The sequence below is a fragment of the Tursiops truncatus genome, chromosome 6 (assembly GCF_011762595.2).
Source record: "Tursiops truncatus isolate mTurTru1 chromosome 6, mTurTru1.mat.Y, whole genome shotgun sequence".
In the NCBI taxonomy this organism is placed as follows: domain Eukaryota; kingdom Metazoa; phylum Chordata; class Mammalia; order Artiodactyla; family Delphinidae; genus Tursiops; species Tursiops truncatus.
In genome coordinates this window covers 58,874,084-58,901,598 of record NC_047039.1, presented here as the reverse complement: position 1 = coordinate 58,901,598, position 27,515 = coordinate 58,874,084, and the positions used below count along the sequence as shown (strand labels likewise).

At 39.1% G+C, this 27,515-nt stretch overlaps 1 protein-coding gene across 7 annotated transcripts in view; it reads left to right on the top strand.

Moving 5' to 3' along the window:
• Positions 1 to 27,515, top strand: part of KDM4C (lysine demethylase 4C) — a 400,106-nt gene that overhangs the window by 54,446 nt on the left and 318,145 nt on the right. For all 7 annotated transcript variants that reach the window (XR_012332500.1, XR_012332501.1, XM_033858103.2 and 4 more), the window contains 2 exons: positions 710 to 824; positions 25,963 to 26,156. Coding sequence is in view for 5 of the 7 variants with exons in the window: in XM_033858103.2 (XP_033713994.1) it covers positions 710 to 824; positions 25,963 to 26,156 (309 nt within the window). In the remaining 2 variants the exon portion in view is untranslated. The remainder of the gene's footprint in view (positions 1 to 709; positions 825 to 25,962; positions 26,157 to 27,515) is intronic.

Sequence of the window (27,515 nt, the reverse complement as noted above, 5' to 3'; positions counted from 1 at the left end):
CTGCGCCACCAGGGAAGCCCAAAGGGACATTTTTTAAGGCTATTGAAAAATTATACTCTGATACCAGTATATACCCCGACTCCAGCTGTGTAAGAGAAGTTTCATTCTTTACCACCATTTATATATTAAGCATTTGCCAATCTGATAGGTGCAGAATATCTTATTTTAGTTTTACTTTCTTGGATTTTTAGTGAGATTGTCCTTTGTCAATTTTTCTATAGAAAAATATAAGAAATTTTAAGTGAATTACATATAATTAATAATAAATATTAAATTATATATAACAAATTACATATATTCTAAGTTATATGTTTTGTCTTTGTAAGTCTTTTATTCTAAGTTATATGTTTGTCTTTTACATGTAAATCTCTAAAATGTCCTAGTATAGTATAATTGGTTAAAGATTTTAGAAAATATTTTGAAAGCTAAAATAATATTAAGTAGTTTTCTATTGTTGATACTTTCATAAAAATATTTTTCTTATTCATCAAAAAATGAGGTTTTCATCTAGTTATTTAGGAATCTTAGAGTCTTCAGAGATCTATGATAAACACATGTATATATTTACTTGTCAGATTTGACACCATGAGCTGCTGCAGTGTTTTCATTTTGATAGAATTTTGTTTAGAAAGTGATTTAAATCAAATGGGTAGGGAAAATCTGAAAATTGTCTTACTGTTTTGTACTTTGTTTCATCTCCCTTTTCCAGGTATTGTACTCCGAGATACTTGGATTATGAAGATTTGGAGCGCAAGTACTGGAAGAACTTAACCTTCGTGGCACCTATCTATGGTGCAGACATTAATGGGAGCATATATGATGAGGTATATTTCTATTACAGTGGGTTTTGTAAAGCATCATTTCATGTTACTATTTTTGTTACCGTTTTCAGTGGTCGAGAAGCAGTCATTTGTTGTGCTTTGTGTGACCCATAATTCTTCACAGGACAAGAGGAAATAAAGACACATCAGTATGATTTCTGCTGCTTCTGTTTTTTACATTGAAACCAGCTAATTGTACAAATATGTGAGCCTGTTCAACAGTAATATAGTATGTGGTTATCTGGCTGATCTTCAAATCACACTCAAAATTTTTAAAAGCAAAGCACATTATAAAAATACCTGGAAAACAGGGAATATTATTCATAATAGTACCATCTTAAGGCAAAAGCAGTATTGTAATATGTATTCTTCCTGTAGTTTTCCCCTAATCATTTGAAAAAGTTATATTAAACATGCTTATAGGACTTCCCTGGTGGCACAGTGGTTAAGAATCCGCCTGCCAATGCAGGGGACACGGGTTCAAGCCCTGGTCTGGGAAGATCCCACATGCCACGGAGCAACTGAGCCCATGGGCCACAACTACTGAGCCTGTGCTTTAGAGCCTGCGAGCCACAACTACTGGGCCAGTGTGCTGCAACTACTGAAGCCTGCGCACCTAGAGCCCGTGCTCCACAACAAGAGAAGCCACCACAATGAGAAGCCCGAGCACTGCAACAAAGAGTAGCCCCCGCTTGCTGCAACTAGAGAAACCCTGCGTGCAGCAACAAAGATCCAACACAACCAAAAATGAATGAATGAATGAATGAATGAATGTGTAAAGCAAAAACAAAACAAAACATGCTTATATTCTCTTTTTTATCCCCCCCACACAAATTGTGAGAATTTTTTCTTTTTTAAAAGTACATATTACAGTTTTTCCAGTTATTTTTCATGAGAGCATAATCTGCTTGATGTAATCTAATCCTTCTTGCCTCCCCTGATACTACTTGAAATCCTATTTTTAAAAAAAATCTTTTCTTTTTGAAACCTTTTATTCCCTCTCCCATTGTTTTATTTAGAGAAATTTCTTGCCTACCAAAAAGTTGAAGTGATGCAGTGAACACCTGGATGCCCTCACATGGATTCACTAGTTGTTAATATTTGCCACATTTGCTTTTTGTTTCTCTATCACTCTGTCTGTGTCTCTGTCTCTCTGTCCTTATGCTGTAACATTTGAAAGTAAGTTGCAGACATCATGACAATTCACCCTTAATTATTTCAGCATGTTTCTTTCAGTTATAAGGCAATTTAACGTTTATATAATGTCATCTAATATAGAAACCATACTCAAAGATCCCTGATTTTCCCAGTAATGTTCTTTATAACCTGCTTTGAAGGTTATATGAAGGATCCCGCCAGGGATTTCCCTTTAAAGTTAGTAAGTGTGCTATAGGGTAATATTTAGAGGCTAGTTGAATATCCTGTTCCCAATAGCCTTTCACCCAGTGAATTTGCCTCCATTGATAATCCTTGACCGAGTCAATTATTGTACTATTTTTAAACTGTTTATATTTTGAAATATAAAACAAGCTGGAAAGTGGATAAAACATAAACTTAGAGCTTCATGAATTATTGTAAGGTGAATACCTATGTACCATCCCTGACATCAAGGAAAACATTACAGGCACCCTAGATTTCCCCTATCTGTCCCCTTTACCTATTATAGTCTCCTACTTTTCCTCCAAAGGAGTGGTTATAGGGTATACACATGGGTAGTTTTAGAACAAAACTATTTTCCACTTTACACCTTTCTATACCAGTGTTTGCTACTTCCATTGCCCCACAGCCTCCCTGACATTAGACATTCTAAAATTAAATGGGAGTATGTAGCAGGTTCTTGTGGTTTTAAATAGCATCATGATTTTTTTTCTTTTATGTTCATTGGCTATTTGGATTTCCTCTTTATCAAAATGCCTGTTCAAGCCTCTTGTATGTTTTTCTTTTTTGTCATGCTTTTCTTATTGAGTTACAGTTCGTTATAATACATTTCTGGATATGAGGTAGTGGCACAGTTTTAGTTTTTCTATATGGATCTTCAGTTGTTGAACACTGTTATTGAAAGGACCATTCTTATTTTTGAAAATGGGCCGGGTATTAGATGATACTATGGAATTACTGTTGTCCTATTAGACGTGATGATGACATGGTGGCTATATATATTTTTCCTTGTCAACTGACAATACACACTGAAAAATAATATAGGTGAAATAACATGCAGTCTGGGATTTGTTTTATTTTGTTTTTTAAATTAATTAATTAACTTTTTTGGCTGCGCTGTGCGGCTTGCAGGATCCTAGTTCCCCAGTCAGGGTTTGAACCCCGGCCACAGCAGTGAAAGCACCGAGTCTTAACTATTGGACCACCAGGGAATTCCCCTGGGATTTATTTATTTATTTATCTATTTTTTTGCGATACGCGGGCCCCTCACTGCTGTGGCCCCTCCCATTGCAGAGCACAGGCTCTGGACGCCCAGGCCCAGCGGCCACAGCTCATGGGCCCAGCTGCTCTGCAGCATGTGGGATCCTCCCGGACCGGGGCACGAACCCGTGTCCCCTGCATGGGCAGGTGGACTCTCAACCACTGAGCCACCAGGGAAGCCCGGATTTGTTTTTAAAATACCCCAGGAAATAAAGTGGTATGACTTTCGTTGAATAAAGATTGGCAAAATATTGTTAAATGAAGCTAGATGATGGATACATGATGTTTAGAATATGTGTATGTTTGAAATACTAAAAATAAAAGTTAAAGAAAGGGAAAACATCCTTTCTCTTCCCCCTTTCGTATTTTCAGTAGTGTAAGTAACCTCTCTGTTGAGAATTTTTGTTTAAGTTTGTACATGCTCATGTAGAAAAATAGAGAAAAAATGAAGAAAAAAGTTACTCATAAGCTTGCCAAACAAACATAACCTCTTTATGATTTCCTTTTGGCCATTTATTTATTTAATTTTGGGTATCCTATTTTATTAGCATTTAAATTTCACCAAGAGTTCAAGCATATGCTAACCATATGTTCAGACTTTTGAAATAAAGGTGAAATGGGCAAACAGCTTTAAGGGTGCAATGTATTTAACACTGCACAATATATTAACTAACTAGACAATCTAAGGGGTGGTATAACTATACACTTAGGAGCACCAAGTGTAGGAACAAGTCCTGGGATTGGAGGAAAAACCCGCCATTCAGGACTGAACAGAGGTCCTTGGCTGCTGACAGAATCTCCCCTTGACTTCAGACTTGAGACAAACCGAGCAAGTCTATCAGCATACAAAACCCACTGATTTCAGGACAAACAGTAACAGGATAGACTGGCCAGGGCCAATTCAGATTGTGGGGATAGTCTGAAGCGGGCAGGGCTGGCTGCAGGCTGGAAATGTTGCAGTTGAAGTCCAGGATCGGCAGATGAGAGCAGCCACTTTCTAAAAATCGCTGATTTCTATACAACTTCCCAAGATGCTTTTCCCAAACAGGGTGGCCTTTTATTTTATGTCAGTGTGTGTATGTCAGTGTGTGTATGTATATGTATGCATGTGCTTGTATGTGTGAGTGTGTTTCCCCATCTCAAATGCTGAGAGATTTTAACAGTTTTTTTGCTTTAGAAGCATTTTCAGTATTGGTCTCCAGAGGATCATTTTAGTGTATTCTAACCCCAGCCAGTTTTAGAGTGTACCTTGTATTAAGTCTTTGCTTTTTTTTTTTTTTTTTGGTATTTCAATTCCAAGTATATTCTTTTTTTTTAAATTGAAATATAGTTGATTTACAATGTTGTGTTACTTTCTGCTGAACAGCCGAGTGATTCCTTTATACTCCAGGTATATTCTTTAAGTTTGACATGTTATGGTTACTTATGTTTAGGAAAATGAGTGCCATTAGTAGTGAAGCTTCCTTACAGAAGATGGCACCTTATCTTATTAAAACAGCTTCTCTGGGATTTCCATTGAAATGGGTGAGGCCAAGCAAATATGGTTGGTATTTTCAGTTGGGGCCCAGCAAAGTTAAAGTGTTTTCTCAAAGTTATGAGGCTAGTAGACTGGCTGCCAGGTGCTCTTATTCCCCACACGTTTTAAGGAAGTAATTATGTATAGTCAGTCTCACAGTTGTGGAAATGTGTACAACTAGGTCTGGGTCACCTACAAATTTCCCCTGAGCTAATGGTTTATTTTGTGCCTTCTCTGTGGTTTCGTCCCTGTGGTATCCTGGCAAGTTTGCAGGTTTCTAAAAGGAAGACTGAGCTGAGGAATCATCTGGATCTTGGGCTGAGAGGTTACACGTCTCAGGGCTCAAAAATAAAATAAAACGCAGTCCAAGATTTTTTTCTGACCATACCTTGGGATCATTGAGCTCTTTGTTCCTTTTTTTTTTTTTTTTTTTTTAATGCTGTACGCGGGCCTCTCACTGCTGTGGCCTCTCCCGTTGCGGAGCACAGGCTCCGGACACGCAGGCTCAGTGGCCACGGCTCACGGGCTCAGCCGCTCCGCGGCATGCGGGATCTTCCCGGACCGGGGCACGAACCCGTGTCCCCTGCATCGGCAGGCGGACTGCCAACCACTGCACCACCAGGGAAGCCCCCTCTTTGTTCCTTTTTGCAAATATAATTAAGAGGTAGAAGCAGCATACGATTTTCAGAACAGTCAACATAAAACTGCCCTGAACTGGCTTTACACATTTGATAGTTAAAATAACATAATTTTTGACAGCACAGCTGAGGGTGATGGACATTGGTTTGCAGTGCTTATCAATTTACCACTTGTGTTTGAAAACCAGTTACACAATGGCATTGCTTCAAGGGAACATTGACTTTAGACTTCAGATTTGAGTAACTTTAGTTATTAAAATCCAATGAACAAAATCTGCTGGTTTGTAAACATGCAGTTTTAAAACATTCTCATTATTTACAGGTTTTGGAGCCAGGAATCTGTCATTTTGGTAGGACCTACAAGGCATAGTATTTTATGGAATTTTTGTAGGAGCATTTAGTAGCTCGAGAACTGAGCTGACGTTTTCAATGCTTTTGTATCATAAAGACAGACATATGAGAGATGTTGTAAACTGCTACCGGTAAATGAAACCAGTCACACTCAAGACAACTAAATTCAAGCAAATGAAAAATAACTTGTATTTGCCCCCTTGAGGTAGCTGGAGAGTAACAAGAGAAAGAATGCATTAAGGAGAGTGATGAAGAGTGAGTGCTGTAATAACTTGTAACTGTCAGGAACATTTGAAATTATCACAATGAATGTGCACTGAATAAAAGCCCATGTATTGTTTTGCTCTTCACTATTATATCTTTGCATTGTTTAACTGCTCAGCTCAGTTTAAATTGTATTGGAAATTGGTTTGTTATGGTTCACGGCATTATTTTGAAAGGGATTATAGTCATCAAATTGTAGTTCAATTCCCCCCCCGCAATTTCTAGTTATGGCATTTTCCTTTAACGTTAAAAGAAGGGTTGAAAAACCATAACCTTTTCTTGGTGGGGATGGGAGTTCTTGGAGAGGTGTGGGGAAGGTAAGAGAAACAGTTTGTGCAGGGTGCAAAGATGAATAAGGACCCTGGTTCTCAATAATTCACAGGCTTGAGGGGCAAAGGGGCAGTAGGATGTAATGAGCTTGGCTGTAAAGGCAGGTGTGGGGTTCCAGGGAGCCCAGAGCAGAGGCACTTATAGTAGCTTGGTGTTGAAGGAAGACTTTTTGTTGGAGACGTGGCATCTGAGATTGGCCTAGAGGAGCAAGTTCAAGTCAGGTAAAGGAAGGAGAGAGAAGAATGGGGATGAAACTAGGTAAATTTGAGGGTAAGACTGCACTTAATAGTCTTTGTATTTTTACTGAATTTGGAGGCTTTTTGGTGAGCCTGATCTTGAGGAGGGTGAGGCAGACCTGGAATAGTGGCTATGGGGTGGGAGGGAGACAGATCAGCCTGGCCGGTGATGAGGCTGTTTGTGGGCCCCTTCTGCTCAGATGTTTGTCTTGCAGCACCAGGCAAGTCTGTTAAGGGGCAAAAAGAGATGCCATTGCAGTGTTGATCCAGGCTTGGGTACAACACAGGAATTAGGAGTGAGAGTGTTCATGAAGGCCTACTTGAGGACGATCAGCCTTGATAGTAAAGGGAGTAAGTAGGGCCTGGAGATTCCAGGGAATGAGTCTTGGCCCCTCTTTCATTCGACTGCTGCTTTCAGAGCTTGATTTCCTTAGGATATACTTAAAAATCTCAGTCAACACCATGGGCAGCAGCCTGTGGCAGCAGTATCAGTAGTAACATGATTTAAGCAAGTTACAAGTTTTTAAACCAAAATACCAAGACTTTCAAAGGCATGACATGACAAAGCCCAGTCTTTGGGTGTATGATGCAAAGCCTGGCTTGGCAGCCAGATTCTGCCTATTGCTTGTCTTTGTAAATAAAGTTTAATTGGAGCATAGCCTTATTGTTCATCTACATATTGTGTGTGCCTGGCTTTTTTGCACTACAATGGGAGAGTTGAGTAGTTGTGGCAGAGATTGTGTGGCCCACACAAGCTAACATATTTACTGTCTTGCCCTTTGCAGAAAAAGTTTGCCAACCCCTAATATAGAGGCACAATTATTTGCTCTTGGGGAAGGGTGCTCAAAACCTTTTTTGAGATACAGATGAAATTCTGAATGTTTTTTGGAGAATGAGATTGACTATGTTGATACCTTGAAATGAAATTTGGTGATGTCAGGGACCTTCTGTAAGTAAAGAAGGTCCTGAACTTAGAAATAGAACCACCTGTATTCCTGGGTGGCTCTAGGTGATTCCTTGGAAACAGTAATAGAAGCATAAGAGTCCTAAGATCTGAAACTTTTTTTTTTTTTTTTTGGTTGTGTTTTACTAAGGGCTGGTCCACTGATAAAGAAAGTTTTAATTAAGGAATTCCCTGGCGGTCCAGTGGTTAGGACTCCACCCTTTCACTGCCAAGGGCCTGGGTTCAATCCCTGGTCAGGGAACTGAGATCCCGCAAGCCGTGCAGCACGGCCAAAAAAAAAAGGAGAAAGCTTTAATTAGCCTTTGCTAACTGTACATTTAAAAAATAAGTCCTCTGATAAAAGAAACATGGGAGTTACTTCAGGAAACAAACACACAAAAAGAAGACAGATAAAGAGAAAAGATGAACAGGTAGAAAAAAGCGATATAACTGTGTGGGCTGATTCAGTTCGACTAAGGGACATGAAAATAAACAGATATCTGCAGGGGAAAAAGGAGGTAGAGCATTTCTGGGAGAGCCAATAGCCATGCTTCCACAGACCTTTGAAGACAGAGTGCATCTCTTTGTTCTGTGTGTGAGAGCTAAGAATCGACATCAACATTTTTTACTTACACTAGTACAGTGACATTAAGTCATTCAGGCTTGTGTTCTGTGCTCTTTGGGGCTGCATTTCTAACAACACCTATCATGTATATAGTGGTGAGCGTTTTAATGATGATAATGGTTCATTAAATTGAGGTTTAAAAATGAAGTCCCACATGCTTTCCTTAAGCTGGCTGTTACCTTCTTGATAACACTGTTTTCAAGAGTCTTCTTTGAAAGATTTTCCCTTTGTTGAGTGGTGACAGACACCTCTTCCCCTAAGCCTCACCTCCATCGTCCAGGCTTTCTGATTTGAATACTTCATTCATATCCTAACAGGCATTGTTGTCTGCAGTGGCCCCTTTGAGATGATGTTTTCATAGTAGTGTATCAGCAAGGTTCCTACTTTACAGTAATTTAGCCTTCTTTGGATGCTTTATGTCTAAGTACTTCTTTCTTCTGAATAAACCTATGAGATGGCATGGCATTGAGACTGACCGTTCCCCTTGTGTGTAACCATCTTCGATGATAGTTTTCAGCAGTTCACTGGAGGAAGATAGCACATCTCACTGTGAGGGGAAGCAGCTTCACGCATGATCCACAACTTGTACAGTCTCTCACTGTTCTTAAGTCTCCCAGTGTTGCTTTGAAACTCAGCTCCTTCACTGAATCATGTTCCTCCCATTTGCGGCTGCCTCCAGATCACTGAAGGTGTCCACCCTCTCCTCTACCAGCCTGGTACTCAGTGGTCTCCTACACTGAGAATGGCTATCAGTCCACTGCACAAGGAGTTTTTCTAGTTTTTTATATATGGTGTTGGTTCGAGTAACACGATTAAGCTTTCCAGGAGCAACACTGCTATGTTGTTAGGTATGGACATATCGCGATCATGTCTTAGGTGCTTCTGTCCCTCATTGCACACCATCACCTTCAAGTCTTTCTAATGTGTGGGCTTTTCTAGGACTCTTACGCTCACTTACCTTCTTTTCAGGCTTTTCCACATTTGCAGAAGACATTTTCACCAATAATGATTGGAAGATGATAGCAGTGATGCCCAATACATTTAATCTGGGCACAAGGCATAATCCTTTTGGGACAAGAGCTGAGATACAACCTAATTGCCGTCTATATTATCTTACCTAGATTTGTATACAACTGAAACCATTCTGTTGGTGGACGTTCACAAGTCATTATAGAGAGTTTTTGATTTGGACAGTGAATTTTAGGTAGAAAAATGTTATTACAGCCGGTATTTGGAAAATTAGTACAGAAAATGAAGGATACCTATATTATTTCTGTTTCTCTCACAGTAAACTCTGAGTCCAGTGACGGCAGGTATCATTTCTTAGAGACTCTCCAGCCCCAGCCCCTGTCATAGCATCTGCTTCAAATAATGCACCTAAATAATGATAGAATTGATGAGTGCGTGACATTAGAAAAATAGACTGAGGCTAGATCATGGAGTTTCCTGAGTAGTTTTGGTTATCATTCTCTACATCTTGAATGTTTGAGATTTTTCAATAGGGAAGTGATAGGATCAGAATCGTGCTTTAGAAAGTGTGATCAGATAATGGTCTACCAGATGGACTGGTCATAGCAAGAGGCTTGGAAAGTGCTTTGAGTAAGGAGGAAGAGGGATGGGTCAGAGTGATCTTCAGTGTGTGTTTTTCTGAACACTAGTATCCTGAGACAGTAGTTCGGGTCTCAGCACCCATTTATATTTCTAATAATTTATTGTGGACCTCAAAGAGCTTTTGTTTATGTAGGTTGTATCTATCCTTGTTTATTGTATTGGGAAATTAAAACTGAGAATGTTTAAAAGTATTTAATTCATTAAAAATAATGTTACATAGCATTCCTATTTTTATAAAAAGTGACTGTATTTTCCTACACACAAAGTTTAGTGAGAGGAGTGGCATTATTTTACATTTTTTTTTCCAAGTTACTAATATCGAGCTTAATAGAAAACCCCTCTGGATTCTTATATCTACTTTTGCATTTAATCTGTTGTAATATCATATAGCCTCCTGAAAACTCTACCTTACACTGATGCGAGAATGAGAGTGAAAAAGGAGAACAGTGTCTTGGTATAATTGTGAAAACGGTTTTGATGCCACAGATCCTGATGGGATCTGGAGGTCTCCCAATGGCCCCCAGACAACATTTTGAAAACCTCTGCCTAAAGATATTTAGCAAAATATTCCTTCTCTGATCTCACTCTACATAGGTGATGCAGGGATCTCCAGGCAAGGTAACAGTTTCCATTCTTGTTTACTGACCTTCAGGTAACTCTGTCCCTGGTATGAACCTCAGAGACCTAATCACATTACGAGACAGAGGTTCTCAAACAAGAAGTCATGGAGTTATTTGGGGAGCATCATGCCATAAATTCTGACATATAACTCAGGCAAAATTGTACAAGCAGAAAGTGGGCTTAGGATGTGAACTCAAGTCCCTGCGTCTTAAGATATATAAAATATTTTAAACTGTATTTCCAAGATTTTCCTTTAATATTAATTTGCTAGCCTATTGCTTTTGTCATCCAGTTATTTATTAACAGATAATTGATAGAAAATTCAGAACAGTTTGAAAAATACAGTGACAAACCTTAAGACCAAAATATATAATGTCTTATACTGCATATTTCTCCTTGAGAGCTGGGGAAAAAAAATTTTTTTTTTTAAACTATGCATGTACTGGATGGATGGGTGTGTATGGGGGTCCTCTTTCTAATTTCCCTTTTAAGTTTTCTTTATAGTCTATGATTATAAATACATAAATTTTATAGGTAAAAATTACCTTTTTGTTAATATAAATGTTAATATAAAAAATGTTGGAAAGCGTTATATGACAGAGAAAATTGAAATCACTCATAATCCTGGCATTCAGGGACAAGAGCTGTCAAAAAAGTTTAGTGTGTTCCCTTTCAATGTTTCTCCTCTACTTTGTGCTCAATAATTGTATTTCTTTTGACAGCCGTGGTATCACAGTGAACATAGTTTGGTTTTGTCTTTTCTCCCTCCCGTTTTAACACATATGAATGCTTTGCCGTGATTACAGGTATTCTTCAACAGGATAATTTAACATTTTTTTAATCTCTTAGTTTTATTGGTAAGATGGTTTTCTTGGACAGGGGAAAGCTGATTAATCTAAGGTGGAGAGGGACCCTAGGGGCTGTGGAGGCAGGAAGGGTATGACAGTTATTAGTCTTGCCTGGGTCAGTGTGAGGCTGGGCCACAATGCACAGTGGGGTGGGCAGATCATTGCTAACCCATGAGAGTGGTACTTTCCCACTGACACTGCCTCATTTCCTTCCTTTTCTCCACAGCCTCTTGAAATAGAAGGCTGTATTAAACAGCACAGAATATTTGACCTATTTACTTATATAGTCAAGGTCTGCCATCCCTAGCTGTGACTTTCAGGAAAGCTCTGTCTTTGCCTTAGAGTCTGTAAAGGAAAGGGATTGAATTAACAGCTCTCTGAGGTTCCTTTCAGCTTAAAAATGTTTGCTCTATTATAAGGAACATTTCTTCAAGAAGGTGAAGTCATTGACAATGAGTTTTTATGAGTTGTAGATTCCTTTTATATTAGAATTTTGTCAAGAACCCCTTTATAAGAAATATGTTGGCGGAAGCATAGGAATCTTTTCATACCAAAATTGTAGTCTTACTGGCATTTAGCCTTATAGATGACTTTTTATCTGCCTGCACTGGGGTAGCTTAAATACCTTCATCCACCAGATGGTGCTCTTGGACAACAAATTTTTCTGAGGCTGAGCGTTTCCAAAATGAGGTAAAACATTTAAACTGTTGAGTCACCAGAGTTCCTTTACATTTTGCATTTTTATCATGTTAGGATATCATTTATCCTGAAATAAGAAATAATTTTAAGCCAGAACACTAACTGTATGTGTAATTTTCACATCCAAGGGGAAATATCATCATTCTAGACATGTCTTAATGCTGAGACAGCTGTTGGCTTGGTATTGTGACTTTTAGATTTTACTTCTGTGAAATAAGGCTTCTAGTTAATCAAAGCTCATTACCTGCCAGCGTGTTATGGCTGATCTTTAGTCAATGCAGTCTTAGCCTCATGATCTCAAGTTATGCCATCCAGACAGGGGAGGTGATGGTAGTCCTATTCACTTGACACATTGCATCTAGAATGTTTCAGCAGTTCTGGAAGCTGTATTTTCAGAGGGGTATTGCTAGGGAATTGTCGATAGAAGAGAGTTAAGCCCAGTTGCAGGCTGACCTCAGAGTACATGGCTACTGCCCTCAAGTATCTTATCTTGCACATCATAGGGTTAGGTGGGATCACTGTGGGGAAAATCAGTTTTGTCTCTGGAAGTGCTAAATTGATAAACACATATGAGTCCCATGCTGAGTAGTTTGTGAGGGTGTGAGAAATGTTAGGGATACCAGGCGTTTGCCAGTGGAGGGTGCTAACTTGGTAGCTGGAGAGTTGTGAAAGGTTTCCCTAAGGGATAAATAACACATACAGGGCAGACTAGGTGCCCCGTGGGTGCTGTAAATACTATGTACCATAGGCATGGAAAGGGGTTATGCTTCTTGGGAACTGGCACAACCCCTGAGATTGTGGTGAGAATTCAGGGCATCTGTGGGCATCAGGCATGTGAACTCTCTTAGTGAGGATGCTAAGAGAGTTCTGGAGGTACTGAAGGATCACTATGCCTAGAAGGGCAGATATCCTTGGGAAAGTGTTAGGGAAACAGAAGTGGGAATTACTGAAGGGGAAAGAACATGAAAGGCAGAGGTGAAAAGCCAGAGTTCTAGTGCTGAATTTGGTTGGTGATCATCAAAGCATTGATTATTTCACCTGGAAAGAGTCTTGGACGTCATGATGTAGCCAACACATTTATAGATGAGGAACTTCAGACCAAAATGTTAGGGTTTATCCAAGATGACACCCAGTGACAGAGCTGGGAGATCCTTTTTCCCATTCTCTTTCTACTATTTTATTATTTTTTTAATTTTATATTTATAAATTTACTTATTTATTTTTGGCTGCATTGGGTCTTTGTTGCTGCATGCAGGCTTTCTCTGGTTGTGGCGAGCGGGGGCTAGTCTTCGTTGTGGCACGTGGGCTTCTCATTGTGGTGGCTTCTCGTTGCGGAGCATGGGCTCTAGGCTTGTGGGCTTCAGTAGTTGTGGCATGCGGGCTCAGTAGTTGTGGCTCGCAGGCTCTAGAACGCAGGCTCAGTAGTTGTGGCACACGGGCTTAGTTGCTCTGTGGCATGTGAGATCTTTCTGGACCAGGGCTCGAACCCGTGTCCCCTGCATTGGCAGGCAGATTCTTAACCACTGCGCCACCAGGAAAGTCCCTCTTTCTACTATTTTAGATTGTCACCAGAATGGATAATTAGAACTTTGAACTACACTGTGTGCTCTCTATCTCTTCCTCTCTTGGATTAGTATCTGCCAGGGTCTTCATGGGATGCTTAGTGTCTTCAGAAGCAAAAGTTTCTTCTGTTCGCATTGCAGCTGACCTTGCCTGCAGATTTACAAAAGGACTTTGATAAAGCATGTTTACTTGAAGCCCTTCCTACTTCGGGCTGTCCCCATTTTAAAAAAAAAGGATGATGAAGATCATCTAGATTTCATCTTTACTATGATTTTTTACAGACATGGAAACTGATTTTTTTTTAAGGAGGAAATTTATAAATAGAGTAGAAAGATTCAAGTAATTCTGTTGTCAGAAAGGAAGTATTGATCCACACCTTTCTGCTTCTAGAATCTATTTTAGAAATGATTAGAAATAAGGATCGATGTCTGTGTGCCAAAATCATTTTCCAGTGTTTTTTTTTAATATTATAACAAAGAATGTAAAACAACCTATATGTCACAAAGGAAAATAATGATGCAAATTGTTACAGATAAGAAGGTGATATATATAATAAAATAAATGTTAGGAAAATGTTCACAATCCAATAGTAAGTGCATAAACCAAGGTAACTACGTATAGCTGTATCTCCAAGATCTTGAATGCCCACACAGGATTTCCAGTATTGTATACAATTTCCCTCATAAATCATCCACTTGGCTATGGGAAGAGAGCAGTAGGTCTGGCTGAGATGGAGAGGTTGGGGAGCTGCTCCCACACACCAGCGTCCTAGCATCCATTCCTCAAAATAAGTCACCACCTGTCAGTGGGCTTTTGGGGTCACTGGAACAGAGTTAGAGCCATGAATTCCAGGAGTGTGGTTCTAATTATGTTCTAACTAAAAAAGAATTTTTTAAAGAGAAAGATATCACTAAAATGATAAAATGATCTTATTTGCAGGTTTATACATTTGATTTTTTAAAAACATATGTTCCAAATGTTCTAAATGAGAAAATATAGAATATTAATTCAGGAAAATTGTTAGTTTTTTCTTTTTTATTGAAGGAAAAACGTTGAGCCTGTGTATATGATCCAGAATTTTTCACTGTGAGGAATGAAAATGAGACCATTGGAAATACCTCAAGTTGTTTTTCTTCATGAAGAATAAAAGGGTATTATTTGAGCCCTCTGCCAGGTGTTATTCAAGTATGTTAAATCTAAAATTGCTTTAAGTGAGAGGTAGCATTGAGGAAGAAATAAAGCAAGGTGGAAAAAACAAATAACTAGATAGAGTCCTATAGAGGAACAGGGAGAAAGAGGTACATTCTTTATCTAAATTGAATTTTCCTGGCATTAGTAGTTGTAAAGAGGCTCAAGCCCAGCCCATACTTTGGTACCATTCAAAAGCTAAGTGGCTTCTACTTTTTCTTTAGTAGAATCACATTAGCGTCATGGACTCTGATATATTACTTTCTTACTTAAAACCATTAGGGAATGGGGGAAGTGGGGACCTATGGATTTGGCTACTAAGGAGGAAATGTATTAGACATTATTTTGCTGTCAGTAGTAGAGACCTTAAAATAAATGGCTGAAACAAATTGTTCAGTTTTCATGTAAAAATTTGAGGCAGGTAGTCCAGGGCCATGTTGGTTCCATGATGTTGTCATAGACCTGTACTAGAAATTTCTTCTGCCGTCTTCATGATGAGATTCTTACCCTTGTGCTCTTGTGGTAGCTGCTGATCGTGTCTGAATGTCTGCGGGATCGAGTTATGTCTGCGGGAGTCAGCCCCTTCAAAGCTTTCTCCTGGAAGCCCTGCCCAGTGATGTCCAGTTACGTTTCATTAGCCAGAACCATACATATCCAGCTGCAGCTACTTTGTTCTTTCGATTGAATGGGGTTCTATTGGTAAAGAAGGTGAAAATAGATACTAAGTACTTAGGCAATCTCTGTTATAAAAGTTTATTAACAAACACAGTGATTTTGAAGTACTGTTTTACACGGCAGTATAATACACCTTAAAGAGTTGAATGAGACAAGAGGCTTAACAGTCTACAAAATATGAATACATTAGTAAAGATTGTTGTGTTTTTAATTTCCTGTATTTAAAAATAACTTGTCAGGGCTTCCCTGGTGGCGCAGTGGTTGAGAGTGCGCCTGCCGATGCAGGGGACACGGGTTCGTGCCCCGGTCCGGGAAGATCCCACATGCCGTGGAGCGGCTGGGCCCATGAGCCATGGCCGCTGAGCCTGCGCATCCGGAGCCTGTGCTCCGCAACGGGAGAGGCCACAACAGTGAGAGGCCCGTGTACAGCAAAAAAATAAAAAATAAAAAAATAACTTGTCACGGTCTGGATATGGGATTTTACTATTTTATTAAATGTTGAGATAATGGATCCTCTTTAAAGAAGAATAGGGCTTTTATGGTTCAGATTCCTTTTAGGATTTTCTGCAAGGGCCATGTATAGATGTGTAAAATAAAGTTAACAATTCTGTTTATTATTTAAGTAAGGTTTTTTTTTTTTAATAGAATGCATGTCTGTGAGTGAATCCATGAATCCTGCTCTTGGCCCAAGGCAGTTTTTTAAAATCATCTTTTTGATTGGTAGTACTTAAAAGAAAGAAAAGTAGCAAACTAATAACCAAATTACTGACTTTCCCTTCCAGTCATTGGGGGGATACAGGGAAGTTTTTCCTTCCTTGATTATATAAAAGTTTAGAATTGACTTTCTGGCTCATTGTTTGGCCAGTGAGGCTTCAGGCACAGTAGTGTCAGCTCCGGTTAGAGTTTTCCATTCTCACCCTTCCTGGCTCCACAGTTATGAGCTGGGAGATCTTGGGCAAGTTATCTTACTTCTCCTGGGGAAGTTCTCTCATCTATAAAATGGCATTGATAATAGATGATAGTTTTATTTATTCACCGCATAAGATTAAATGAGATGAATAAATAAAACACCTAGGATAGGGCCTGCTCCATAGTATGTACTGAATAATAGCTGCTACTGGTGGCAGTATTAAAGCAAAATGGGACAGAAATCCTGAGGCTGTGATGAGATGTTCAGTAATTGACTCTGACCAAGAGAATCGTGAAGAATTCTATTCTGCAATAGTCATTTACTTATAAGTCCAACCTGCATTCCAGCAGTTTATACTTTCTGCCGTTTGTCAAAGTCTGTCACGTCAGAGCCATGAAGGATGTTTGTTTAGGGGTTACTAAAGAAAATGCGCCTGCTATTTTCATGAAATACACCGCTCTCTTCGTGTCAGTGAGACAAGGTGCCAGGGCAGAAATGGTGCCGTGAGATGTGACTCAGGAGATGTTCTCTTTTTCATGACTTTTGCTTTATCATATTTTTGGAATGTAATAATCTGATTTTATATGTGCAACTTATGCTTTAAAGCACAATGATACACTGACTACCCCAGACCCACCATGCAGTCCCACAGCTAGAGTGTCAACAATACTGCTCATGGGGAATTCCCTGGCAGTCCAGTGCTTAGGTCTCCATGCTTCCACTGCAGGGGGCATGGGTTAAATCCCTGATCGGGGAACTAAGATCCCGCATGCCATGTGGCAGGGCCCCCCAAAGAAAAAAACAAAAAACCAATACTGCTCATGGGATGCTCTTTCTGCAGTCCTTCCCTGCTACCCCACCCCATCACCCAGGGGTGGCCTGAACTTTGTGTTTGATTTCTTGCCTTAAAAAAAAAAGTTTTCTCAAACAAATTTTGTTGTTGTTGTTGAAGTATGGTTGATTTACAATGTTGTGTTATATATATATATATATATATATATCCTTTTTCAGATTCTTTTCCATTGTAGGTTATTACAAGATATTGAATATAGTTCCCTGTGCTATACAGTAGAGCCTTGTTGGTTATCCACTTTATATGTAGTAGTGTGTATCTCTTAATCCCTAATTCTCAATTTATCTCCCTCCTCCTTCCCCTTTGGTAACCATAAGTTTGTTTTCTATGTCTGTGAGTCTGTTTCTGCACAAACACATTTTTAAAAAAATTAATTAATTTAATTAATTTATTTGTTTTTGGCTGCATTGGGTCTTTGTTGCTGCGTGCGTGCTTTCTCTAGTTGTGGCGAGTGGGGGCTACTCTTCGTTGCGGTGCATGGACTTCTCACTGCAGTGGCTTCTCTTGTTGCAGAGCACGAGTTCTAGGTGCGTGGGCTCCAGTAGTTGTGTCACGGTGGGCTCTATAGTTGTGGCTTGCGGGCTCTAGAGTGCAGGCTCAGTAGTTGTGGCACACGGGCTTAGTTGCTCCGCGGCATGGGGGATCTTCCCTGACCAGGGCTTGAACCCTTGTTCCCTGCATCAGCAGGTAGATTCTTAACCACTGCGCCACCAGGGAAGCCCACAGACACATATTTTTAAACAATATATTTAGTTTGGCTTATTTTTGACCTTATTAAAAGTAGTATCACTTTATGTAGTCTTCCAAGACTATACAAAACACTAGGTTTTCTGAGTTTATCCATATTATTGTGTGAGCTATTGTTCAGTCATTTCCAGTGCTGTATAACATTCCATTATGTGCATATACATTTTATTTTTTATTATCCTGTCAGGGGATATTTTCTCTTTAAAATGAATATTGCTGCTATGAACACATTCCTGTATATGATTTTTGGTGCACTGTATACAAGTTCTCTAAAGTACTTATGTAAGAATGGAAGTGCTGCCTCCCTGAGTGTTCAACTTTGTCAGATACTGTTACCTTGTTTCTCAAAGACTTTGTACCAATTTACCCTCCCCCAGCACTATATAATCATTTTTAAGACAGGTTTACTGAGGTATAATTTACATACCACAAAATTCACTGATGTTAACGTATAATTCAATGATTTTTGTGTAACCATCACCACCAACCAGTCTTAGAACACTTCTCTCACCACCAAAAGTTTCCTTATTGCTGACATATATCCTCTTCAGCACTTAATATCGTTCATCTTATTACTTATTGTCAGTCTTGTGGCTTTAAAATATCTAATGTGTGAATTTCTCTGACTACAAATGACGTAGAATAGCTTTTCATATCTTTTTTTTTAATTTTTAAATTTATTTTATTTTATTATTTTATTTTTGGCTGTGTTGGGTCTCCGATGCTGTGTGCGGGCTTTCTCTAGTTGTGGTGAGCCAGGGCTACTCTTCATTGCAGCGTGTGGGCTTCTCATTGTCATGACTTCTCTTGTTGCAGAGCATGGGCTCTAGGTGCACAGGCTTCAGTAGTGGTGGCACATGGGCTCAGTAGTTGTGGCACATGGGCTCAGTAGTTGTGGCTAGCGGGCTCTAGAGCTCAGGCTCAGTAGTTGTGGCACATGGGCTTAGTTGCTCCATGGCATGTGGGATCTTCCCAGGCCAGGGCTCGAACCCGTGTCCCTTGCATTGGCAGGGAGATTCTTAACCACTGTGCCACCAGGGAAGCCCCAGCTTTTCATATCTTTGTTGGTCATTTGTGATTCCTCTTTTTTCCTCTGCCTATTTTTCTATTAGATTGTTTGACTTTTCCTTATTATTTGGAATTTTTTATGTTTTCTGGATACTCAAACTACGCCATGTTGTTGAATTACATTTGTTGAATTATTTGCTTCAATAGTGGCTTGTTCTTTCCAAAACTTTTTTATTTCTTCTATTTTCAGTGTCTTTGTGTGTGTGTGATAACAGGTCAGTTTTAATTCTAGCACCTGAAGCTATGCAAGGGTACACCTTATCAGCTTCATGGGACTGTTGTACACATTCTGTAAAGTGACAACTGTGCAATACCACTTAGCATCCCAGAATCAGGAATATAATTTTGAATTATTTAAACACAGTCCATGGAGTTAAAAACAAAATCAGAAGCCATCTACAGTTATATAACTGTCAATTAAATGCTATACACCTAATACTCGATATAATAGTCAATATCTAGCAGGGAATGTTGAAAGCGATTTTAGATTTTCATCCTATCGTACTCTGTTGGGAATGTTTCTTGAGTAGGTATGTGACTTGCCAAAGATGGGACAACCAAGACCAGAACAAGTAAAGTTCTACCATGGTTTCTGTAGTGTTCACTTTTTTTCTTTGTCAGTTTTAAAAGTGAACAGCGAGAATTAAATACTTGACTTTACATATATACAGGTATGTTGTAAAAATATGTTTGTTTACAAGCATGTAAAAATACTTGGTAACTAGTTTGATAAGAAAATAATGTGCAAAGGTATATAGCAAAAACATGAATCATCTGTGACCCTGCAAAATCAATTCCATATTTTATATTACATCAAACAAAAACAGTTTTAGTTTTAAAAGGAAGATGGACAGAAATTATTATTTTTACACAGAACATGGCTGTGAAAAGAGTTAAATTAGAAAGACTAAGAATATTGGAATGCCAGAATGAGCCCAAATATTTGTGCACATAGAATATTATTGTCTTCAAGAGTAGGAGTAATAATGAAGGCTTTATAAGCAGTTTTTAATCAATAAATGTAATTGGCATTTTGATGTTTTGGTAACTGTAAAACAAAAGCTGTAGCATCACTAAAGGTCTGAGAAGTCTGTTTTGTAGCTTCAACTCAGTGTATTTAAGGTTAACTAAAGTTGACATCAAAATTTTTAGAGATGGACTTATTTACAGTGTCTTTTAATGAACAGATTTTAATTTTAATGTAATTGGTTTCATCAGTCTTCTCTTTTAGTGACTTTATTTATCAATAATTTTGTATTTTTCTGTCTCCTGGGACTCTGAATACATGAACCTTAGACATTCTGTCCTACGTATGCTTAACTTTACCTTTCAGATATTACTTCTCATCTTTCTGTACTGCACTGTGTGTTCATGTCTTAAATTTTATACTTCTCTTGTTTAATCCTTTCAATGAGTTTTAGTTTAATAATGATATCTTTCTTTTTTTTTTTTTTTTTTTTGCGGTACGCGGGCCTCTCACTATTGTGGCGTCTCCCGTTGCGGAGCACAGGCTCCGGACGCGCAGGCTCAGCGGCCATGGCTCACGGGCCCAGCCGCTCCGCGGCATCTGGGATCTTCCCGGACCAGGGCACGAACCCATGTCCCCTGCATTGGCAGGCGGACTCTCAACCACTGCGCCACCAGGGAAGCCCGATATCTTTCATTTCTAGAAGTCCACCTCTCCCCCCAAATCTGAGTGGTCATTCCAAATAGTTTATTTTACTTTCTTGTCTTTGTGATTCCATTTTTTATTTCTTTAAACATTTCACATTCTTTAGTGTCTGAAAATTCTGATATCAACAGTCCTTGGGGTGGTGCAGGGTCAGTTGTTTTTGCTAGCTTTCTGCAGTGAGGTCTTGACTCCCTGTATGCGTAGTGATCTTTGGTTGTATTCTTTGGCTTGATCTTAATTTGTGGAGAATTTACAGGTTTAAGTGAAGGATGCTTTTCTCCCAAGAGGATTGGAGTTGCTTTTGCCTGGAACCAGGGATACCATTAACCTCAAAGCCTCAGTGGTCCAGAATCAAGGCAGGAGTCCCAAGCTCTCTGCAATCTTTTATTTGACTGGGCATTTCCCCCCTTTTCTTCTCTGCCCTCCTTCTTGTCGTACTCATATTTACCTTTTTAAGATGAACAGTCTTTTTATATGGTACTTTCTGTTGCAGATTTTTTTTGTTACTTCAGAATTTGCTCTACATTGGTTATTGTCTAGACTTTCAGAAAGAAAAGAAAGCACTGCTGTAAAATTGTAGGTATTTTGGTGTGTAAAAATGCAAAAAGGAAAAGAGGTTTGTTTTAAAAGTAGAAAGTTTAGAGAATGTGATATTTTCATGGAAAGGAAGAAACAAAAGGAGCTATCACATCACACATTGTAATTAACTTTAAAGGAAATTGAATTTCACATGGGTCTAATTTTATTCTTACTGTGTAAAGATCCTAACGAAATCCTCTATTTTAAAATGTGACCAGAGCTTTCGTTTTAGTTATTGAAAGGTGCAATTTTCACACATTACTGTGCAAAATGGATTGAATTTTGAAGTCTTTAAAACTAACCAAGTTTTATTTTTCTTTCTTCATTTGCATTACCTTTGAAACTTCAAGGGCTTGTTACAGGCATATGAATTGGTGGCAGTAATTTACAGTTAGCCTAGCTTTAAAGTAAGTGGAAATTGGGTGGATGGTCTTTTGTTTGGATCACAGTACACAGTAGGTATTGGCTGGACTGCATTAAGGGTCATAGAAAGTGATGGTTAGAGCCAAATGAGGAAAGCATAATCTTTTAAAAAATACTAAATAAAAGTACCTGAAAACTTTAGTTAGAATCTTTAATAATTTCTTTTAGTATTTTCTCAGCGTTTTACAGTACCTAGGAGGTGGATCTTCTTTTTTTAATAATTGGATTTTCTAATGAAATGATGTTTTTCCCCATAAATTTATAGATTTCAGAAGTTATTGCTGGTCACTTTGAGTCCAGCTTAGAGCTGGGCGTGTGGCAGTGAAGCTGTAGAGAGATGGAGGCTCAGAGCATTGTTTGGAAAGAGCCCCGTGGGGATAACGTTGAAGGTGCTGAGGATGATGGCAGGAGTCGGGGCAGGGCGGGTGGGCAGGGGAGGAGAAACATGTGGGCTGGATATTGACATTGTTGAGGAAAGATACTAATGTCTTACGTAAACAAGGTCCGGTGGTCAAATCACATCTGGGAAAAGTGGAGTTAAGCAAAGTGAAACAGGCTTCCTTATAGCATGGCCTCTCAGAACCTTCGGAGTGCCTCTTGGCACTGTAACTTTGTAAGAGGAGGAGAAAAGGATGCCAGAGTGTTTTGACCACAGCCTCTTATAGAAGTAGTGTTCCTCAGAAGGTTATTTTGGGAAGAATTGGTTTGCTATGATTTTTGCGTTATTTCTCTGTATCAGGTGGGAACGACTCCTTCCTGGTAAGTTTTCTAATGTGGCATGTTGCTGTCCTGTCCTCCTTCAGTCTTGCAGTGACTGAGTGCCTTCACTCAAGAGGGAATCCCGGATGCTCATAGTCCCGGGAAGAAGGTGCTCCTGGCCTGGATGTGGCCTGTGTTCAGGGCCCCAGGCCCAGAGCTCAAGGGCGTGAGCTCAAACTTGGCACAGTCTTTCTGCATAGGTTTATAGATGCATCGTTCATGCTGATGCCAGTTTGGGGGTGCTTACTTCCTCTGTGAAGTCCGAAGTCCAAAGCCTGGTCTTCAAGCAGCTCCTGAGTGCCTATGGTAATGAAAATTTAGGAGTTCTTTCAAATTGCCATCTGATTCTTGATAGGCTGATGATACAGAGATTGAAAGGAAAGATCCTTGATAAACTTCTCTTTTACACACGTGTACAAATTATGGTCCAATGGTGAATTATTTCAGAAAACCAGGCAGATACAGGGTAAATAGACAAACAGGGCAGGGCAGGCTTAGAATGCACTGGGTTATTGGGATGAAGGGAGGGGTGGGACCAGGGAGGAAACGTCTGCCCAGTGGAGGTCAGGTGAGTTCCAGATATTGCAGATAAGCAACTGCTGGACATTGTGTAGAAGAGCTTTATATGAAGGGATGGGATCTGGGAAGAGGCATTTGTCTATGAACTTGGGCTGGTGTGCAGACTTTTCTGCAGAGACTTGACAGCTTTAAGCTTTGAATGGTTTGGCAAATTTCGACCTGTCATTGTGGGGCTTGTTTGTAGCTGGGGTCTTTCTGGAGGCTACTTTTACACTAAATTCTATCACCAACTCCCAAGTGAAGCAGCTTTTCTTATAGGCTTTGCCAGTGTTTGTGTAGGGCGGCTGTATGCCTGGGTGGGAAGAATGTAGCAGTTTTATATGTTTGCCTGTCCTAAATTTTAGTTCCTTGGATCTTTGTTGATAATTGATGCTGAGAGAAAAGGATGATATGCTGTATTTAACATGGTCAGAACTGGAAGCGTAGAGTTTATAAGTGAAAGCCTAGAGTCAGGTAGATTTAGGTTTATCTTTGCCTCCCACTATTCTAGGAGCACTGGGTTTTTTTCCATTTGTTCATTTGGGTATAATGTTACCTGTGTTACAGAATTGTCTTGAATAGATGTAGTGTATATGTATGTGTAGAGTAGTGAGGTAGACTGTGGTGTCACACTTCTCCTAAATGACAAATGAGGTGTACTCCTTGTCTGAATCTCTGAAGGAGACCTGGTGCTCTTCAGAGTTTGAGTAGAACCTGTCCTTGGAGGCAGCTAGCCAGTTCAATCGATAGTAGAGAGCAGAAACTGGAGAAGGAATTTGGAAATAGTAAGATTTATTCTCAGCCTCTGTTATACCAGTTATTCTTAATATTTTAATAACCTCTTTTATTAAAATTATATGACTTTTTATTTTAGCAAAAGAAATTAAGCTTAAACATCATGGCAATCTTGGCCTTGCCCAAAAGAAACTGCTGGAGACATATGATTTGCCCATTAATGGGGAGAATTTCAATAGTAAGTTTCATAGGACTTTATTATCACTTACCATGTCTTTGGCTTTTGTTTTGGTAGAGGCTTTCCAGTAAGATTTACTAGAGAATAGTGGAGACGTTTATTTAATCAGTTCTAAGCCATAGTAAATTTTATCTTTCCAAAGGTTTTATGTCCTTCAGCCTATTCAGTACTCTGAACAGCTCTGGGAGGGTACTGTAGCCCTCAGGCTTTCACGAAGAAAGACTAGAAGCTCAGAAAATCTCGGTGATTAGCCGGAGCCATAATCTGGGTCTTTTTGCCATCACTCATTCTTCTCTTCCCTCATCCCTTTAGACCCACAGGTCTAGGCATGTCAAGGGATTCAGCCTCAGTTATTTCTGAAAGATAGTATCAGTCAGAAACAAAGATAAGACTTCTCCAAATGCAGGAATTTTAGAGGGATGGTTTGTTCCTAAATTTGCAAGCTCATTCAGTTTAAAAATGATTCCTATAATATGGTACTCATTTATTACTTCCTATTCATTGCCTCAGAAATGACTTTTAAATAGGACTGTATTATTAGAGTGATTGGACTGAAGTCTGATTGGACTAGAGTTAAGAGATTGTATCACTATAAATAGAGTGAGATAAAATATTTTACATGATTTGATTGAAATTTTATGAGGTCTTGTAAGTTGGAACCTAGGATCTTCTCTAAAAGGATACTTACTTTGAACAATTTCCAAATAGCAAACTTCCTACTGTGGGGTGTAAGTTGTAGATAGAGTGGCTACCTTGGGGAATTTGGGAATTAAATTATTTCCCCTGGCACTTTCAATTATATTACCTGAGGCAGAACTTCATTAACTGCCCCATCAACAATTTTCCTGACCCAAAAGCTTAAGGAAGTAAGATCACGACACTGATTATATTGTCATCTAAAGACCAGAATGAAAACAGAACAGCCCCGAAAGTTTTTAGTGCATAAGGGAACTATTAGACATGGTTGTCTGGGAGGCCGTTGGCATAGTTATTGGAGAAGGCCTTTTGGGTATACATAAATAAATTTAATGTCCCTCTTTAATAGCACCATGAAGAGGTTGAACTAGTTTTAAAGACATTGCCATTTACTCATGATTGCATAAAAATGGACCTAATCTCTGATATTTAGAATTTGATTATTAGAAAAGTATATGGGAAAAATACATAGTTGGTAAAAATGGTAAGCAGTTGTGAATTACACTGAATTAATAAGAGATTGGTAAGTTTTAATAAAACTGGAATCTTTTCCTGCCACTTTAACTTTTACATCAGTGACTCAAACTTTTCTGTCTCTTTCTATCACCAGTCATGTTGGGTTACTGTTATAAAACTACTCTATTCCAGAAATTTTGCCAGAGTTTGGATAAGTATTTTTAGCAGTTATTCTTTGTTAAAAATTTCCCATCAACATAAGAGGCTAATATTTAGTTGAAGAAGCAGTAAAAGCATAATGATCTGTGGCTTAGAATAGTGCTAAGAATTTTCCCAATAATTAGAGTTGAATTTTCAGGAAATGATGTATCACATGCCAAAACTGAAATGGGTGGGGATGAGAGAGGGATGACAGAAGATATATTTTGTTAGTGGTATCTTGAGATGATGTCTGATGTTAATATGACTTCTTAAGTAATGTACAAATAAACAAGCAAGCTAAAAACCAGGAAACCCCCAAAACTAAATGGTGTGCCAGTGATGGAAAGCATGCTCCAGATCACATGCTTTGAATCAATGATTTTTCTTACTAACAGCAAATGGGGAGTGGGGCGTTAATTCTCTGTCGTTTGGTACAATTTTATACTAATGTTTATATAGAGCCACATTACATTGGTAGTAATCTTGGATGATTAATCATGGATCTGTATAAATATGTGTGTGTGTGTGTGTGTGTGTGTGTGTGCATGCGCGTGTGTGCGCACGTGCATGCCTTGGATAATTGTTGCTTTATTTTTTATTTCTAAGTGAATTAAAATACACAGTGTAATAATTTTGGCAGATGATGTTTTGAGCAGTAAATGTTATCTTTATGAGTTTATTAATGTTTGCTTTTTTTTTCCCTCTCTCCTCTGATTCTAGGGTGTGGATGAATGGAACATAGCTCACCTAAACACAGTCTTGGATGTGGTTGAGGAAGAGTGCGGTATTTCTATTGAGGGTGTAAATACTCCTTATCTCTATTTTGGCATGTGGAAAACCACATTTGCGTGGCACACTGAGGATATGGACCTCTACAGCATTAATTATCTCCACTTTGGAGAGCCCAAGTCTTGGTAAGTTACATGTTTAATATTCATTTGCTTTGGAGTTTTGAAATTTGGGCAATATGAACCCATTGAAGATGAATTTTTTCCCTTTATCTGGTGGATTCAGATTTATATGAGCTGTAAGAAAGTTTTTTTTGACTGTAACAATTAATTATTACAGAGTCTTCCACTCTGCCTAGGGTTTTGCTCAAAACCATAAAGCTAATGGTGACTTGTATATCTAAAATTGCCTGTAGACCCCTTTTGTGGGCCATGGATTGATAGGTATTTAGTCTCAAAGAATTTGTTTGGAACTTCCCTGGTGGCGCAGTGGTTAAGAATCCGCCTGCCAGTGCAGGGGACACGGGTTCGAGCCCTGGTCTGGGAAGATCCCCCATGCCGCAGAGCAACTAAGCCCGTGTGCCACAACTACTGAGCCTGCGTTCTAGAGCCCACGAGCCACAACTACTGAGCCTGTGCTCTGGAGCCTGCGAGCCGCAACTACTGAAGCCCATGCACTGCAAGGAAGAGTAGCCCCCGCTCACCACAACTAGAGAAAGCCCATGTGCAGCAATGAAGACCCAATGCAGCCAAAAATAAATAATAAATAAAATAAATAAATTTTAAAAAAAGAATTTGTTTGGCATCTTTACTTCTCTGAGATTTGCTGGAAAGTATGCGGGCAGCAGTTAGGAGTGAAAATCGACTTCCTGGATGTAGAGTATCAAGTAATCCTAATGATTTTCTGGTCTAGTCCCCTCTGAATAAATGACAAGTTCCATTTAGTATGTGGTGGCTAGAGGGAGAGGAGGGATGAATCAGGAGGCCTTTTATTGCTCTTTGTATGATGGATGTGGGGAAAAGAATAAGTTAATGTGAATATGTGTTCTTAACTTGGAATTTCCTGTGTTTGTGAGCCTCTTTCCTCATCTTTCTGAGCAACGATTTTAAGATTTATTGCTCTGTAGAATGCATCATATGTAATGCATCAAATAATTACACATTTGTAATTATTAGTCTGTCAATCACCCTGGAGTCCTTTGTGGTCAGCCAGTTTCACGTTTGAACTTGTTTTTGTGGGTTTTAGTCTTAAGAGAGTTTCAATATCAGTTGTATTTTGTAACGTACACATACATGCAGGATAATTCAGAGACAGAAGCTTATGAAGTATCTACTTGACAAGCCAGGGAATACAATGTTTCTGCTGGTATTCTGCTGGGACAGGATGGGATGCTCTTCAGGTGCTTGTGTTAGCCCGGTAGATTTCTTGCCTCCAGTTTAAAGATAATGGCCTCTTTTCAAGTTCTCCTGCTGATCAGGTGTTGAGTACAGTGTATAATTTCTATCCCCATCTTGCCATTAGTTGCCCTTGAGGTTTTGTCATTT